The 19,012-nt window shown below is 49.9% G+C and overlaps 1 protein-coding gene across 5 annotated transcripts in view; it reads left to right on the top strand.

The window, feature by feature from the left end:
* LOC136100286 (sodium/potassium/calcium exchanger 3-like) overlaps positions 1-19,012 on the top strand; it is a 189,013-nt gene that overhangs the window by 94,291 nt on the left and 75,710 nt on the right. For 4 of the 5 annotated variants that reach the window (XM_065835224.2, XM_065835223.2, XM_071805568.1 and 1 more), the window contains exons 12-15: positions 183-459; positions 866-1,032; positions 1,927-2,041; positions 2,666-2,778. In XM_065835224.2, coding sequence (XP_065691296.2) covers positions 183-459; positions 866-1,032; positions 1,927-2,041; positions 2,666-2,778 — 672 coding nt within the window. Of the gene's footprint in view, positions 1-182; positions 460-865; positions 1,033-1,926; positions 2,042-2,665; positions 2,779-13,122; positions 13,189-14,236; positions 16,911-19,012 lie in introns of those variants that run through there. The other variant, XM_065835228.2, reaches the window with a different exon arrangement.

Here is a 19,012-nt window from a genome sequence, read left to right as displayed (position 1 = left end):
ATTCATCTAGTCAGCTGCAAGCAAGCACATGTTATACCTGATCAAAATTAATCCCTTTTGCTTTTAAAGCCAAATTTTTAAAGAGCTCTGCACACCTCTTCTTCTCTGTTCCTCCCTTTCTCTTTAAAGAAATAAATTCTAAAAATCTGTCTTTCAGCAAGAGTCTGTGCCTCTGTTTACAGAGACAACGGCTGATCAACAGCAGGACTTACACCAACGGTGAGTCGGAAGTGGCCATCAAAATACCCATCAAGCAGGTGGTTGAGAACGGAACGGGCCCCAGCAGCTCCGCGGAGCGGGGCGTGAATGGCACGCGGTGGGACGAGGACGCGGCCGAGGCCGGGAACGAGACGGAGAACGAGAATGAGGACAACGAGAACAATGAGAACGATGAGGAGGAGGAGGAAGATGACGACGATGAAGACCACGAAGGGCCATACACACCTTTTGACCTACCCAGTAAGAATCTCCTGTGTTTGTGTTGTTGCTGAGAGCAAAGCCCCGTTTGGCTGTGCCGGGGAGCTTCGCAGATGCCTGCTGGGGTGGAAGCGTCTCCGGCTGCCCGAGTGCAGGTCAGATGTGTCTGCATCGAGGCCGCAGCTCTGCTGGGGACGAGGCGCGCCCGTGCCTCGCTGTCAGGTGCGGTGCTGGCTGAGGGCAGGCAGCAGCGGTGCTCACGTGGAGCGGAGACCGCGGAAGGTCCTGGGTGCCTCTGTGTCCTGCTGTTACCTGCGCACAGCCACAGGGTCTTCTCGCTCCTCTGGAGGGCTTGGAGTGTCAGAACAGCTGCCTGATTAAACAAAATAACAGCGTTCTGGACTGAAGCAGACCGGAATTGTGGTTATTTCCCTTTTTTGTTTTTCAGCTGGCAAGATAGAAATCTTGAAGTGGCTCTTCACATGGCCGTTGAGTTTTGTCCTGTACTTCACAGTGCCCAACTGTAACAAACCCCATTTGGAAAAGTGGTTCATGGTTACCTTTGCTTCTTCTACCCTCTGGATTGCGGCTTTCTCCTACATGATGGTGTGGATGGTATGTGCCAACGAGAGCAGACCCCACAGCCTGGGACGCGCAGCCGAGGTGTTCTCTGTCAGCTTAGAGGAGCATGTAGGAAGTTCTACACACTTGAATTTTCAGATGAGAAACCTTCAGTCCACTTCCATCTCTGTTAGACCTGTTTACACTCAGAGGAGAAAACTAGGGGCCAATAATCATAGCTTTTGAACTTGATTCAGGGCTAGAATCTCACTCAGGTTCTCTAACGTGGGAAGAACTGGCTCTTGCAGCAGTTTAACACCTTCCTGTCGTGCAGGGCAGTGTGAAGAGGCCCTGGTGCTAGTGAGACTCTGGCCTCAGTCACTTTTCCTCGTCTCGGAGCGAGCAAGCTTGAGAGGCAGAGTTGTGAGCGATAACACTTTGAACTCGGTGTGAACGAAAGCTTAACATTCAGCCAGATCCTTGCACAACTACTCTAGTCAGCAGGAACTTATTTCTACTTCATTATCCTAAAGGTAGGAGGTAAATAAAAATGAGCACAAGGAAATCCAAGTGTAGTTGGCCTGTTCACAGGGAGGTTTGAGCGCTGGCCGGGTCACTGAGGCAGTCAGCGTGCTGCAGGCCGCGTTACCCTGTGCGTGTGGATGGGAAGCGTGAGTTGTCCTCATTAGGGTTATGGTAAGACCGCAGCGTGGATTGTGTTTCTTTTGAGGCAGTCGGTGCTCTTCAGCAGAACCAGACAATGATGGGGCTTTGGCCTCAGGACAGGTGATGAATGTATAAAAAACCTGTCACTTCTTCTCTTCAAAGAAAGTGTGAGTTTGTACTGGGCAATACACTTTGTCTCCGCAGCACCTTGCAGAATTGGGCCAAGCTGGTCTCCGATTTTAACTCTTGTGAACAGCTTGACAGTGTATTTCATCTCCTTAGGTGACAATCATCGGCTACACGCTGGGAATTCCAGATGTGATCATGGGCATCACTTTCTTGGCAGCCGGAACCAGCGTGCCAGACTGCATGGCGAGCCTCATCGTGGCACGGCAAGGTGGGTTCGCCACCGGTGCCACGGCCCTGTGAGGAGCTTCCCCTGCCCTGCTCCCCTTGAGGCAGCACAGACGTGTCCCGAGTGTGGCAGCGCACAGAGCCTTTGCCTGAGCTGAAACTCAAAAGCAGAACAAAGAAGAAAATTAATTATGTTGCTATTGCAAAGCAGCTAACAAGTTCTTCGTGATGGGGTGGAACAGGTTTTGGCACTGTTGTCAACTTCAGGCCTTCCCAAAAGTCACGACATTTTTCTCGATTCAAATATTGGTGTTATAGAATTGTTTAGAGCACAGCAAAAGGGTCTTTCAGGTCACTTTCCGGCTTTTTTCCACAGTCATAAGGACTGGAAGGTATCACTGTTTTTAAAGAAAACTTACCCCCCCACCTTGTGACTCCAGCCACAGATGTTTTAAGAGAAAAAGCAAGTTGTTAGTACTGAAGGAAGATCCAGCCCCTGCGACCCTGCAGCCTCGTGTGATGGGGAGGGGATGGTGGGGGGTATCCCACAATTCCTAATCTGTGGAAGTTGTCTGGATTAGCTCAGATTGATGTATCTCAGTTGAAAAGCTGAAAGACTTCTGATGTGTCTGACGTGTCTGATGGCAGGTGGTTTCCGTCCCTGCAGGTATGGGCGATATGGCTGTGTCCAACTCCATTGGAAGCAATGTTTTCGATATTTTAATTGGCCTAGGCCTCCCGTGGGCTCTGCAGACCCTGGCAGTGAATTATGGATCATACGTAAGTCCTACATTTGTTCACATTATTATTTTTTTTTTTTATTTAGATACATTTAGGGAAAAAAAAAAAAAAAAAGGTCCAAAATTCTGTGGATGGAATTTGAAGAAAGAGAGAGTTTTACTTTGCTATGATTTGGGAGAAGTAGCAATTAATTGTCAGTGGACGTTCCCCATCCTTTGGAGGACAGGTACTTCCATTTCCTCCTTAAAACCTGCAGTCTGTGCTGAAATAAGATGACTCGCTAGTGTATAGTGTATTTTCACACACTTGAACATATTCCGAATAAGGACAATTATCCTGTTTTTAATTAGACAGAGGGAATAAGCACATAGGTGGAAAGTAGAGGATAGAGCAGACCTGTAGGGCTTGTGGTAAGGAAAAATCTAGGGTTACTAAGCTGTTAGCACACTAGAAGATGAAGGAAGCTGCTAAATGACTGGATATTTCAGAGCGTGACTGAGCTTTTGTGTTTGAGGAAAGCTACCCAGCACCAGTGAAAGTGTCCTTTACTTCCCAAATGACAGAAGAGGCGCTCCCCGACCCCCGAAGGTTTTGTAAGCTCCCTTCTGGGGAGGCAGGGCAGGAGACGGACAACACTCGGCAGTGTGTGACACAGGAAGGGTTCCTGACTGCAGTCGCTGAGTTAAACACATGGAGAATCACAGAACTGCTGAGGTTGATGAGCACCTCTGGAGACCATCTGGTCCCCCACCCCTGCTCAGAGCAGGGCCAGCTAGAGCAGGGTGCTTAGGACCATGTCCCCGTGGGTCTTGAATACCTCCACAGAGACTGCATGGCTGCTTTCAGCGTCCTGCACCGGGGATCAAGCACTCCCACAGTACAAACTGTTCTTATGTTTAACTGTATTTCAAATTGTGTGTGCTGCCTCTTGTCCTTCAACGGGTACCACTCAGAAGAGCCTGGCTGCACCTTCTCTGTCCTCTCCCATCAGGTAGTTATACACGTGGATAAGAGCCCCCTGAATCTTCTCTGGCGCATCAGCCAGCCCTCCCCATTTTGTATCAACCGCAAGCTTGCTGAGGGTGCCCCTGCCCCATCATCCAGGTCATTCATAACGAACTTAAGCAGTGTTGACCCCAGGGTAAAATACCAGTGGTGGCCTCCAGCTGGGCTCTGAGTGCAGTTTAGTCTGTTCTTCCTCCGTTTGTCTGTGAGGGTGTTTGAGAGACGCTGTCAAAGCCTTGCTGAATTCAGCGTTCATGAACATCATCTCTTGCTCTCCCCTCATCCAAGTCCACCTCATCAAAGAAGACTGTCAGGCTGAGTAAATGTGACTTCTTGTTCATAAATCTGGGTGTCTACTTGCAGTCACCTTCCTGTCCTTCATGTGTTTAGAAGTGCTTCCCAGGACTGTTGGCTCCATCACCTTCCCAGGAACCAAGGTCAGGCTGACCAGTCTGTGTTTCCTTGGATCTGCCCTCTCCTTGAACACGGGAGTGACAGAAGGAAGCAATGTGTAGGAGTAAAACCCCCTTCTTCAATGAGCAGCTTGCCTGTAGCTCATCTGTATTTTTGCAGAAAATGATGAGAACAAGTGGCCGAACAGAATCAGCCGGCTTTCATGGAGGCATAACAATGTCAGTACTGTTTTGCACACCCAAAATGTTCATTGTATGGTGCGATCACATGGTTAGAAAAGGAGGTCTTGGAAACAACCCCACAATTAGCAAAGAGTGTTTCCTCAGTTTTCACTTGCAGTTCCTGAATTTCTCTCCAAATCCTTGGATAATTTGACTTCAAAACAAAACAAGGCCTCCCCTCTCTCTCCCCCCATTAGTAGTAATTAATTATGTAAGTATTGCTAAGTTTCCAGGAAAGGCTAGAGCTAGCTGGGTCAGGTTTAGCCTGGTGACGGCACTAGAGCTGCAAGGCGCTGTTTGTTTGCAGGGAGTCCTGCTGCTGCGTGAGAGGCAGCAGATGAGGAGCTCCGGCTCCCGCTCCTGCTCCGGCTCCCACTCCTGCTCCCTCTCCTGCTCCTGGTCCCGCTCCCACTCCCGTTCCCTCTCCTGCTCCCACTCCCGCCCCTGCTCCCTCTCCCGCTCCTACTCCCACTCCCACTCCTGTTCCTGCTCCCGTTCCCGCTCCTGCTCCCACTCCCGCTCCCATGGGGCCGCTGGACACCAGGTCTGCTCGCTGCCCACGACCTGCGGGCTTGGGCCAACCTGCTTGTCCTCTCACTGTGCCTGTGGGTCAGGAGCACCAGGAGATCTCTGAGGTGACAGTCACGACTCAGCGCTGCTGCTTTGTATGCGGCAGGATCCGAATTTGTCCTTGTAGCATCTCCTCCAAGAGAGGAGCTGCTCGGAGCTCCCGTGTGCAGAGGGAAGGAGGGGTTTGTGAAAGACAGAACGAGCTTGCTTGATCACGATTGCTTTCGCATAGCTATCCAAAACCATGATTGCCTCCCCAGAATGTTTCATGTTAGAGGACCGTGGCAAAATTAAGCTTTTGCTGAAAGTGGAGAGTAAATGCATTTTAATAAACAAGCTGTTAAGGCAGTAATAGCTTTTGTGGAAGCAAAAAATGTAGATCGTGTGATTCAAAAGTGAAGCTTTAATGCATAAGAGCCTCCTAGAAATGCCCTCCAGCCTTATTTTTCTGGAAGTCCGAACACTCAGGGCTGTCTCCGGAGTATGGTATTTCTCTAATGTCATACTGTGTAAAAGCTGGAGAGTGACTTTGGCAAGGGCGTGTAGTGATGAGACAAGAGTTCATGGCTTTAAGCTGAAAGAAGATAGATTCGGGTTAGATATAAGGAAGAAATTCTTCCCAGGGGCACGCACCGGCCAGCCCAGCAGCCGCAGGGCGGTTTGTGGGGTTTCCGTCTGAATGTGCGGGCAGTTCCACCGCTAAGGGCGCTTTCAGCTGCTGCAGCACCTCTAGTATGAGCTTCTGTTGGAGCCTTCCTTAAACTCTCTATAGGACAGACGGGTGTTTCAGAGCCCATTTTACTGACACTTTTCCCATCAGAAGGCAGATCTAGTCAATATCAAACAGCTTCCACATCAGATCCCTCCTGTTTCTACAGTGTCTAGTTTCTAAATCTTATTATGTTACGAGTCCTTGTTATTTTTGGACGCCCATTAATTCCAGGCACTACCTCTGCCTGCCCTTGTGCTCCCACCGGAGCTCCCATCTTCACAGCTCAGAGGTCACTTGGCCACCGTCCTGCGGCTCTGCCCTTCTGCTGTCAACCGCAGCCGACCCAGCACGCCAGCAGCACCGCTGGGGAAGCAGCAGCTTCCCTCTGGGCCTCGAGGGACCTTCGAAAGAGTTCCCTTTCTCATCTCTGCAGCGGAGTCCTGGACGCATTGCTGACTCTGTAATGTTTTAAGCATCCTTCCCCAGTGGCCGTGGCAAATCCAGAGTGGAAGGACATTCACTCCGTGTCTTCTGTCCAGTTGCTTCCCTCTGGAACCTTTTTTTGCGTGAGAAGCTGTAAACCAGACATCAGCCAGGAGTATTTCAGTGAACAGGAATTTTAGCCTAAGGATAATCAGCCAGATTCATTTGCCCACATCAGCGCTTGGGAGTGCGATCATATGTCTGTCCATCACTCCTCTGCCTGATAACTGCAGTCACTCTTAGCAAAACTGGACATTAAGTTGGGAGTCTTAGAAATATTCCTGTAGTGCAACAGGCAGCTAGAGGGAGGAGTAACCCAGCATGAGCCTCGTCAGACAGCGGAGAATCCGGAGGGAAGCGGGCACTCGAGAAACACATCGAGGCAGCACGAGTCACTGCTTTGCTGCTTGCGGACCAGTTTGCCATTCATTGTTTTAATTCCAAGCCACTATGACGGATCTTATGACCTCAGGACAAAGCTCGGCTTCATCTCCTCACAGCCACCCTCTGCGTGTCTGTTCCCTGCCCAGGTCTCTGCATACAGACCACCTGACATCCTCGGAGGGGAGAGGGACTGGTAGGTTCATGGGGCAAACATTAAGGTCGAGGTTAGCGACAGGGTGGCGACTCCTGGTGTCAGCAGGGGTCCCTGACGCCCCAGCATCACCGTTCACTGCTGCAGATGGTCCTGGGTGTGCTGGGCTGCCGGGCTCTGCCCAGCCCCCACACCAGCCCCTGCGGCAGACGTGCGGGTGTTGCTGCGGCGGTGTGTGCGGCTTGGTGGGTGTTGCTGGGTTCAGTTATTGACCTGTGGATGGGCAGAGCAGCAGGTGCACGCTGGAGCTGTTGTACCAACTAGTCCCTCCAGCTTTCTGGAGTTGTTTGCAGGTATTGAGTTAATTTGCTCCCTGGTTTCATGACAAAGAGTCTGGGATGATTATACCGTGGTAGAGCGAAAGTGTCTGGTCCTTTGCAAAGCTCCTGACAATACAGGAATTGTCTCCAACCATAACACCTGCGTTTCTTGTTTAACACCTCGAGTGTCTACGTGCAGCACTCAGTGTTGTGCACTCCAGCGTGTGTACCCTCTGCAAAGTGAGTTGTGTGGTGCAGAGCAAACCGGGGGTGCTTGCTGAGGAGTCTCAAAAAGGGTCTGAATGCAGCACATCTGAAATTCCAGTTTGCTGAGGCCGCTGTCTCATGGCGAGACCTGGGGAATGCAGAATTTCCACCGAATTTCCACTGCCGGGCAGGGACACTGCAGGAAGAGGATCCCCAAGCAGACAGCCGACCTGCAGCCTCTTCAGCCAAGGGACTGGAAATACAGCAAAGTCCTTCTAATGCTCCTGAGTGAGGTCATTTCTCTCATATTTGAACCCTGGAGCAAAACCAGTTTGGGTTTTGGCAATAGCTCCTTGTTTTCCCTTCAGCAACTGCCAGAAAAGCACTCAAGAATAGAAGGACTAGTTGTATTTCCGTGGTTTTTGCTCTGCTGTGTAGCTCCGGCCTCGGTGGCTCGCTCCCCGCGGGAGCTGCGCGGGGATGGCTGGAGCCGGGGCAGCATCTCCGTTCACTGCACGGGAAGCAGGGAGGTGAGAGCCTCCATTCCCGCTCATGCAGAGCAGATTGTGGAGCTCAGCCCCCTGGTGTGGGATCAGCCACCGCGGAGCGTTCCCGTGGCCTGCGCCAGCTCCAGGTACCGGCCGGGCCTCAGAGGCGGGTTTGGGAACGCTGAGCTCCCCCCTCGCAGCGCGGGGAGCGCTCGGTCTGCAGACAGCGCTCCTGGGAGGAGCATTTCCTATTTGTGCATGAACGCAGAACTCAGTTTGTCCGTCTGTAATTAGGAAGAATCCAGCTGAGGCCTCTCTTCTGCTCCTTGCTAAAAACTGAAATGATCTCCTCCCTTACTGAGAGTTTTGAATGTCTTGCTCCCTTGTTTTCCCTGAACTTGGACATTGTCACACACCCTGGGAGCACCTATTCCATGGCCTCTTGCACTCATCTCATGAGGGGGCTGCTTCACTGACTTCTGCCCTAATCCGACAGGTCAAGGAACATTTTTCCTAAGCTCTTGTACCAACTTCAGGCTCTTCGTGGCTCCCACGCTCACACTCAGAAGTCACAGTGAGAAACAGGGCAGGCTACAATGAAAATCAAGGAAGTGGGAATAGCTCATGAGTTAAAACTCTGTTTCCAAAGCTGTAGACTATGGGAAATTTGTGAAACAGCAGCAGGTAGTCTCAAATCAAACGCGGAAGAATAAAGGGTCCTTTGGGCAAGTAGAGAACTAAAATGAAAGAAATGAGAAATAAGTCAGCAGTAGCTGTTCAGCCTATTTTGGATGTAACGATCTCAGAACCACTGAGCAATACTGTATAAGACAATTCATGGTTCTGCGTGGTTACTTTTTGAAATAGGTGGTCATTAGACTAGAAACCGTTGAAGGCTACCAGAGCTGGGGAGGAGGTTGGGGAAAGCAACGCCCCTGCTTGGGCGGCTGGTGATCCCAGCATCGCTGTGGGTAGGAGGGCTGCGATGCAGGACTGCAGGAAAACCTTCAGCGTGAGCAGGGGGATAAAGCAGCAGGACGCTGCTATTCCTGACGGTCTGTTCTGATGAGAACCCCTGCTGTGCACCTGGAGCGCGGTGCTGTGCACCTAAAGCACGGTGCTGTGCAGAGCTGCACCGAGGGAGGTTTCTTAGGGGTGCGAGTGAGCCTGCTCCGGGCTGTGCGCAGCACCCCGGGCCCTGGGCGGCGCGGTGCCCAACGTGTGCCGTTCTGCGCGGTCCGTGGCACGCGGCCCGGCTCCCTGCGCGCCCTGCAGAGCTGCTCTGTGCACAAGCAGCGGCCAAAGTGACTGCAATGTCTGTGCACACGTGGAGAGCTCCACGTGTACACTGCAAGTCCAGTGCTTCTGGAATTACACCCATCTCCCAGCTGTCCTGGGGCACGTCTGCTTTGGGGACAGGCCGACATCCCTGTCACATTGTTCCAACTGCCTTTTTGTTGGTTTTCATTGACTTCTCATTGTTTCATAGGCCATTTTGCCTGTTGCCTTTGTCCTTTTCTGCCCCTTTTCTGCCCCTTTCGTGCCGTCTCCGTGGCACGGCAGGGATCCATGCGTGCACCACCTCACGCACAGTGGGATTATCTGGAATTCTGCGCAGCTTTTGTAGCGCTCTCAGCTCACCAGCAGCGCTTTTTACCCAAAGACTTGCGCTCTCTCTTCCAGGAGGTCCGGCTGTGACACGTATCCAGTTCAGACAAATGAACTAATGACAAAGTGCATGTCACAGCTAGCATTTGATCGCCCATGGAAACCTCCCTTTGCTGTGTACATGGAAGGCTTTTAATCCGGCTGTCCTGGGTCAGAGTGAGCTATTAGGTGATAACCCTAACCAATGGTCTGATTTTTTTGTGGAGCAAAAAGCACTGGAAGTGAAAACTGCATTAGAAAACACCCTTTCACCTCTCCCAGGAAATCATTTCTTTCTATGGCAACAGCAAGCCTCGTAAAGGAGAGTTCTTGTTATTTAGGTTAATTAATAGCGCGTTGCTGTGCTCAGCAGTGGGAGCTGGGTTAGTCCCAGCCCAGGAGCGTCGCTAGTTAAGCCCGAGCTGAGAACCGTTAAGCTGGAGTGAAACCCGTGTGCTTATGGCGGTCCCGCCGCGGGGAGGCTGGCGCGCTCGCTGCTGAGGGGATCGCCTCGTTTGCTCTGCCCGCCTGGGGTCCCTTACGTCTGTAAAGCTATTGTAAATAATTAGCATGCACTTTCTACTTTTGGATGATCCTTAGTAGCAAGCTCTATTCCCCTGAATGACCTCTGAAGAGGAGCCTTGCAGATAGCCCAAAGACAGCATCCCGGACCCCTGTCTTCGGAGGCACTGTCCTCAGCAGGTGGGACACAGCGGCCTTTGGAATGGTCGTCTTGCCAAGCGTCTGCTGGTCTTACGGAGGTTAATGATGAAACTGAGCAGCAGCGTCCACACTTTCGGTTGACTTCAGATATTTTCCAAGCTAAAATAAGTCCAGCTGCTTCATTTGCTTCCTTTTCCTGTAGATTCCTTTCCGACTGATGGATTTCATACTGACAGTTTTTGCAGATACAGGCACTGGTCAGACAGAATTCCTGCCCAAAATCCAGACAGGAATTTATTGTGAAATAGCATCTGTCTTTCCTGGCCAGCTGCTGTTCCTTTGGGGTAGCAGAGGTGTCTTTACATTTGTATGTTAGGCACACGCAGTGAGGAGCGGCTGCGGCGCGGCGCGGCGGCCCAGTCCGTGTGCGCACAGCCCCGGGTCAGCGTGTTCTGGGTCAGAACGCGGCGTCTCCCGTCCCGAGAGCAGCTCTTGTTTCAGGAAGGCTTTGCGGTTTGCTTGGCGCTGGTAACAGAAGCTGCAGTGGCCTTGGAGACTTCTGGAGCTGCAAAAATGTTTCCTCCTGTCCAGCACTTACAACCTGCAGTTTACATTAACAGTGGAGTCACTGACATTTTTCACCTTCAGTTATGTGGACAGTCCCAAAATTGGCTTTCACATGCTGAAGCAATTCAAGTACTTCAGTTTTTGGAGAGTTGGTCTAGTGAGAATGTTGTATTTTACATGTAATGGCCATAGGAACATAAGGGTCTGGCATGCAGACACTTACCGCTTACGTCTTGAAGAAATCCTGTAATATAATACCTTTAGGAGCAAAAAATCATCATGGCTGTAGCCTTTTTATTATGGCAAAAATCCGTAAAGTAGGCAAATAAGCCGTTTGTTTGAGCTGATATTTTAACAGACGCGAGGACAGCAGCACATCTCAGCAGCAAGAGTTCCGCAAGCTGCTGGGTGCGTGTGAGTACAGGCGCTGTGGTCATTCCCGTGTGCAGAGCTGCGCGAGGCCTGTTCAAGCCATGGCGGTGCATTGCAGGCACAGCAGGGTGGTGTCCTGCGGGGTCCGGAGCGCGTACGGGCGAGAGCAGGCCCTCCAGGACGGTGCTCCGCAGCGTGCTCGGCCCCGTCTCCAGCACGGGTCTGCACGGAGGGCGCCGGGTGCGCGGCGCTGGTTGCAGGCGGGTTTGCAGGTGTCGGAGCGGAGCACCCTGGGCTCTGGAAGCCGGGCCCTGTGGAGAACGGAGCCAGCTCAGCGCTCTGCGTTTGGGGGCAGTATTTGGGTGAGGAGTTTTTCCTGACTATGATGCAGAACGACACGAGTGCCTCAGCAGTCTCATGTTCATGAAACTGTAGTGCTGCTGGTCATTGAGTTAGTAATACCCACTTCTCTTGCAAATGGGCTTCATAGCCTAATGGGAGGGATGCGGGCACTGAATAATGGCCACTGATACACTGTGTACCATTATTTTCTGTGTTGACAGTTGAGAAAATAATATCATAGCATAGAAGTTTAGTTTGAATCGTTTATTGGACTAAAAACAGATTAAAAAATACAGTTAGAATAAACCGCGTTGTTTGAGGTGGATGAACTTGCACTCTGGGAACTGTTTTCTTGTCTGCAGAAGCGGACTCATGCTTTTGCTTTTCCTAGTATACAATGTAGAACAAGCCGAGCAGCTGAGAACTGGATACCAGCCCATTTAAGGGTGTTGACTGCGTTCAGTTTTGCCGTTTGCCCTGAGCAGCAGAGGGGTGACCGACAACGTACCCGCATTGCACAGGTTCAAAGTCTGCCAGGCAGACAATAGCAGTCTCCTGTTCTGGAGCATCCTTGAAGAACACTCGTACGTGATTTCTTGCTAAGATTAATCTCCTCTAGGAAACTTCAGTAGTCAGTTACTACTTTAAATAGTAATTTAGTTGTGGTGGCTGTCAGCTGGAACGCAGCTCCATGTAGGGTTACACTGCACAGAAGGCGCAGGGAGGAACACAATGGGCTGAAGGTAATAACTGACATTAGGTGGTCTGAAGATTTTCAGTTCGGGCACCCATGGCACCCACGGCAGCCCTAGCTGCCCTGTTACGTCCCGGGGAAGCCGACCCTGCAGGTGCCCCTCGCAGAGCAGCCCCGCAGAAACACCACCTGGTGACGATGCTGCAGGTGATGCTGCTTGAGAAGATCATCTACAAATGCCCAAAGGGGCAACGGTTCAGCTCCCTGGGAGAAGAATGGGATGCTGAGGAGAAGCGCGATCCTACCTGAGGAACAGGAGCGGAGAGGCAGCTTTGCTCCCTGTGGCTTTCCTGTGCAGCTTTAGGTTTATGTCACATCAAATCATGGTTTTAAATGTATTTAGGGCTCAAAGATGCAGGTGAGTGCCTTCAATTAGACTCCAAAGCCTCTGAAAGTGTCAGTTAAGTATCTCCAGAGCTTTGAGGACCTTTGTTCTCCGCTTGCACGGTGGATGTAACAGTGGCTCTGCCATGGAGATGGCTGCGTCAGAGCCTGGGATGCGCCTGCGTACCTCGGTGACCATATCCATCTCTACACAGCCTGCAGGCACTCAATTGTCTCTTTGCTTTATTCGCCTCAGCCCTAAGTGATGTTCATCCTGTGCTAGTGCGCTGTGGTCCATTGATACCCAAGATTTCCAGCAGCTGGGGTTCAGGCTGTGAGATAACTGACTTGAGTAGGGAAGAAAATACATGTTTGTGTGTGTCCTTTATGATTTCCCACACTGTGAAGCATTAACTGGTGATGCAATGCAAAATTTCCTTTCCCTCTGTTTGTTCTTATAGGTCTTGCATAGGTGTTAATTGCCAAAAAGAATATTTCATGATGTCACAGTACAAGGGGTGGCAGAGCCCGTGCTGGGTGGAACAGTCTGAGATGCTGTCAGGTCCTGAGGACGCTGCTCTGATGATGCTCCTCCTTGGGCGACGGGGAGCGTGCAGAACAATCTGTGATGTGACGTCTGACTTGGCTGGCAAGCCAGCGTTTAACAGCTCAGCAGCTTCGGGCTACAGAATTATCAGCAGAGAGAAATATTGTTGCTTAAAATTGTGACGTGATTTTATAAACTTCCTTCTTTTACAGATTCGGTTAAACAGCAGAGGACTTATCTATTCTGTTGGTCTCCTGCTGGCATCTGTTTTTGTCACAGTATGTATATAGTCTTTTGTTCTCTATTTCCAAAAGAGTGATTTTTCTAGACATTGTCTTCACCTGTTCCTCACCTCCGGCCGTAGTGGAGGCTGCACAGTCTGCTGTTAGCGGGTAGGAGCGGTGACTCCCGTTGCCAGCTTCCCAAGGCCTTTGTGTGGCGCTCGGCAGGAGCTGTCCTGGCACAGCGCCGTCATTTGTGTGTCTTTCACAGGAGGAGCCCAGAAGATCCATTAGCAAATATTAGCTATTTTTCGTGCTAGAGTTGAAGCAGATCTCTCGATGTATGATGAGATCTGTTTTCCTGTTGGGCAGGTAGACAGAACGCTGCAGAGTTTGCTTTGGGCCGCTATAGGAACCTCTGGCATACAGCACAGACTAGAAGCAGTGGTGCCTGGACCTGCCAGTGTTCCTGTTGAAATCAGTGCCTCGGATGCCCTGGCTTGTCAAGTCCAGCAGGGCAGAGCAGAAATGATAGAGAAGAGGATTTATGTGACATCCTCCAGATGCTGAGAACAGCTGCTCTGGGGAGTCCCCGTGTGTTGCACACCAACACGACTCCCTCGTACACAAGACTTTTATCCTTTAAGAGGTTTATGCGAGAGCAAACTAAGCAAAGTCAAGCCCAGCCTTAGTCATAGTGGTTCTAGATTGAGATGCAGAGGGGCACATGCAGCAGTTTGAGCAAAGAAAAAGGGATCTGGCCTTTGCAAACATTTCTTATTGAATTGAAATGCATTGTTATAATGAAACTCATTGCAGACACTTAAGGCCCTTGGGCCAGGACTTGGTGATGTCAGTGTGGCTTCAGTGACTGCCAGGGGGCCACTCTGATGTCCTTGGTGATGTCAGTGTGGCTTCAGTGACTGCCAGGGGGCCGCTCTGATGTCCTTCAGCTCCCTTGTTGCAGTACTTGCATTGTAATTGCCTCCAGGTGGCCGTGATCAGTAACGGGACAGTCATCTTCATGCTCTTGAAGCTCAGACGGGGACCTACCACTTTATTCCAAATGTTCCTACTATGGTGGCTTACTCTGTGTTTGTTGTAGGTTTTTGGCGTCCACATGAACAAATGGAAACTGGACAAGAAGCTAGGGTGTGTGTGCCTTTCCCTTTATGGCATCTTCCTGTGTTTCTCCATCATGACAGAATTCAATGTTTTCACGTTTGTGAACTTGCCCATGTGCAGAGATCACTGACGCAGGCGGCAGACTGTCGGGAGAACTTCCCTCTTACCTGTGCAATACAACCCACGGCTGGCGTCTCCTGAACGCGGTGCACCTCCGAGTCGTGACGTAGAACCTGCTCACTGTTCATAGGACGTGGCCCCATCTCGCTCTGCCCTTCCCCCGGCCCCCCCAGCCTGGAGAAATCCTGCATCGATGTGAAGATTATTTTCGTCAATGTTCGTGTGATTTCCGCGCTCGGTTTTGAACAGTGTGACTGGGACTCTAGATGAACTGGCTGCTAACTGGCGTCAAGCCAGCCAAAACTGGTCTGCTACAATTCCTTCTTTTTTAAGTTATTTGATGGAAGACTAATCTAATTTATGACTTAAGACTATTGCTACAATGCGGAAGAGGGTACATCGGACAGGGGCTGATTTTCAAGGAGAATTGTTGGAATTTGTTTTATTCTTTTGTTGGGGAGAGGGTGTTTTTTATTTTGTTTTTAGGTTTTTTGGGAGGTTTTTTGCTTTGTTTTTTAATTGCCGGAGATCAACGTCCTCTCTTGCATCTGGGTCTCCCGTAATGACCCAGAGGTCACAGGGCAGTGTAATTCGGGAACACAATTCAAGGTACTCAGCGTATGAATGGATTTACTGCGTGTTGAAAGAAGAGTGTCCAGGCAACAGAGGATGACGTTTTACCATAAATGATGGATCTTGTACAGGTGTGATGAGGAATGCGAGATAAACATGGATTCAAAGGGTAAACACTGCTACCATTTTACTGCTAAGGCTGGAGTTTGTTACTGGAGTGTTGATGGTATTTCCAAGCAATAGTTTGATCGCCAGCCCAGGAGGGCCGCCAAGGAGGAGTCCTGGGTTTAATGGTCTGCACGTGGAAATGGAAGGTCAGAACCTTCTCTGCTTCATCAGATTTCTTGTTTTGGGGGGATTCAGTAGTTCATGTCTTATTTCTTCCAAGAAGGACATAAGTACATGTTGGAACTTTTCTAAATGAGTTACAGACACTGGTTTCTTTAAAAGGAAAGAGGCATATTTTGCACAGACATAGATACTGAAGTCATAATTTGCCACTCTTTAAAGAATACACTGGACTTGGCCAGATATTTGTCTTCTTAAGCAGGTGAACTTATCTGATAACGGATCATGTGGATTCATCACCCTCCTTTGGGAGGGAGGAAGACACAGAGAGAGATGGCACTTCTTAAAATGTGGGATATCTTCAATGCAGACTCACGGATCTTAAGTTATTGTGAAAGTTTGGCTATTCATTGTTCCAATATCCCTGCTAGATTTTGTATAATTCTGTATTAGTATGCAGGCAGATCCCACCCCATGAGAAACACCATCACGGCTTCATTTGTATGTATTGATACTGTGGATTCTCGCCAGTGCTGGCTCTTGTATTTACTTTAAGCACTGATCACTTCTGATTTATTTGGTATGTTTTTCCTCTTTCTTGTATATGTTCTACTATGAAATGTATTAAGATACTACCAGCTAGGTGAATGTTTTTGTCTATGGTACAAACAGTGGCCAATATTGGTAGTAAAGGCACAGCAAACCCCGTGTAAAAGAGAGGAGGGGAAGGGAGGAGGAAGCTAAACCTCCAGAAAAACAAAAGCGCCCGTTCAGAGAGAGAACGCCAATTTTTATTCCATTTGCACTTTGGAGGTGATTTTTTTTCAGTTTAATTTCCTTTTGGCGTAATGTTATAAATGAAAATACGTACACCGTGTGGTTTCCATTCAGCACGGCACCCGATTTCGCTGTTACGCTGCCCGTGGCGAGCCCTGCGTGCGGCCCTGCGTGCGGCCCTGCATACGACCCTGCATACGGCCCTGCATACGGCCCTGCGTATGGCCGGGCGCGGGGTGCCCAGGGCCCCGCGAGGACGAGGAGGGTCCCAGGCAGGCAGCAGGAGGTCAGTGATGGGCCTGCGTCCTCGTTTTTCACTCTGGAAACCACTGATTTGCCACTTGTGGAGCTGCGCGGCCTGTTGTGGGGCGGCCTGTTGTGGGGCGGCCTGTTGTGGGGCGGCCTCCTCGTGCCCGCTGGGAGCCCTCTCGCGCTGGGAATCCTGCTGTACCTCCCGCTGTTGGCTTTTTGTTGCTGTTGTTTCTTTTCTTTTGTCATTGTTAATGAGATTAATAATAATAATAACCACTGAAATGCCTAAAATACTTCCTTAAATCAAACAATGTTAGCAACAACGTGGCACACTTTGCTGAAATCCACCCTGGGAGCACACAGCTGTGCTTTCCTAGCCAGACGCGGTTGTTCTGGGCTGTGTTTCCTTGCTGACAGAAGGGACGGATTTGGGGAAGAAAAACAAAAAAGAGAAGTTTCACATCAGGGCCTATTGTTACTTCTATTTTGAATATTTTTACTGCTGCTCCAATGGAGCCAGTTGGATCTATTTCTACGAAATAGCCGCTACCTATCCCACGGCACAAAAACTGCGTGAGTATTTTCTGAGGAACTTTTCCTGTTGGTGTGCATTAAATACTGTAGTATATCGTAGCAACCTGAAATACTTTGCTTTGACGTGTGTTGTGCAAGAATGTTCTGCAAGTCGTTTGTTCTAAGCAGAAGCAAAGGTACGTGGGGCTGCCGTTGCCCGTGCCGTGTATGGATTGATAGGCACTTCCTGCACTGACTGTTTCGGTGCAGTGTGCCTGTGATTTGCAGCCCAATCGACGGGTGCAGACCTGGTTTGGAACGGGATAGACCAGCTGAATGTGTGCGTTCTTGTTTTTGTCTCCAAAAGAGAGAGCCTCTCAAGCCTGCGAGCCCAATCCAGACCTGCAGAGGAGCCCCCGAAGCCGGAGACCGGAGCAAGTTTTATCCCGTGGCGTGTGTGATGTGGCAGTTCCATCGAAACGCGTATCGATGGCGCCGCTGGGGAACCAGGTTGGGGGTGTTCGGAACAGGGCTGCGATTCGCTGGTGTGTTATTCCCCCGAAGCAAGGGGCAGCTTCGCGCCTCAGGCCGCTCTGCCCCTTGGACCGGGCGCTGTTTGGTTTCCACTCCTGGCGTGTCAGATGGCTCCTAGTGAGTATTTCACAGGGAGGTTTATAAGAGCCTTTTCCCTGGTGGAGAGCGCTCCACTGCAGCTCTGACTTTGATGTGATCCCATACTAGTTTAGAATCCGTTTGACATGTGGATGGCCTTGCTTTGCCAGGCAGAATGACGGGATAGAATGTGATGTGGGGAGGTCTTAAGATACGCTGGGAAAACAGCTTTTGTCCCTACCAAAGGTGAACTTTAGACTTGCCTTTTTTGTTTCCTTTCTTTTTGCTGTGCCCCACTCTTTGGTGCGTTGTTTCTGTGACGGGAACACCACCATGAAGTGGGTGCGCAGGAGGAGATTTTTGCTGGTATAATTTTGGGGTTTTTATGATGCTACTTGCCTGCTTTATTTTCAGCTTTCTGTCTTCAGCTGCGTTATTGAAAGCAATTAACATGCTTTGCATTTGTGATATTAGTGCTTGTTGTTCACATTCAGATAGAGGTGTGACCGGCTCTTTTCTTGACAAAACGAATCAGGTAGAAAAGCAATCTAGTTTTAGAGAAACAACATTCAATGTAGTGGGAGCAAGCTGAGGGTAACATTTAACACCCTTGTCGGACAGGAATTTTTATAAGCCGTTTCCAAATAACCATATTACTACTTGTCAGACAAAATGTAGAGTGGATGTTTTGGGCAGCTTTTTAGAAAACCGTAACTTTCTGCTGATTGACAAATGTTTCCTTTATCAAGAGTTTTTGGAAGCCCTCGTCCTTTCAAATGAAGCCTACAGTGAGGCAATAGTGTAAGACTCATCTATCTCAAGGTTATGCCGCTGGAGCTTTAAACATTTAAATACATACATCAACAGTCAATCTCAGTGGGCCATGCTTAGCTGGATTTAAATCTGCCTGTATTCATGACGTTTCACTTGATAAGTAGCCGCTGTAAGTTAGTCTAAAATAGACTTAAATCCAGGTAAGAATGTCCATATTAGGTCTGTATGACTTTAACTGAATCAGGTTCAAACTGTGCTTTTACGGAAAGCGGTGGACGTTTGAATATTCGGGAGACCTCAGCCACTTCACTGGAATGTAAGGGTCTGAAGGGTCTGAGTGCTCCGAACAGCTGAACCACGCGAGCGCGGGGCTGGCGGTGAGAGAGCAGAGCTCCCGGTGCTCGCCGGCTGCGGTGGAAGTTCATCTCTGTCCAAATCGTCGGCAAAACCCTGGGAGTGTTTTTAGGGCCCAGGGAATGTGTTGGCAGCAGCGAGTCCTGGAAAGGGCTGCTGCACCTTGGTTTTGAACACCAACGCACCTTTTTATTTTCTTATCTGAAAAGATAAGTGAATAACTATAACTAGGCAGCTTTAAGGGAATTTACAGTATTATTCTATTAGCACTCAGTCGCCTCAAATCTGAAGCATATTTCGTAAATGCGTCTACTTCCACCCAAACTGCTCCGAGTCGTTTGTCCGAACCTCCAGAATTGCCTTAGGTGAGGACAGATCTGTCCTTTTGGAGGAGTTTCCTTTGTTCATGGGAGAGCAACGAGGGAAGAAATGGGCTTTGTTTCGTTGTGCACCGGGGTAGAGTCTGGCTGTGGAGTCTGAGACCTAGGCCAAG

Source organism: Patagioenas fasciata, chromosome 3 (genome assembly GCF_037038585.1).
Source record: "Patagioenas fasciata isolate bPatFas1 chromosome 3, bPatFas1.hap1, whole genome shotgun sequence".
Lineage (NCBI taxonomy): Eukaryota > Metazoa > Chordata > Aves > Columbiformes > Columbidae > Patagioenas > Patagioenas fasciata.
This window is presented reverse-complemented; position numbering and strand designations above follow the sequence as displayed.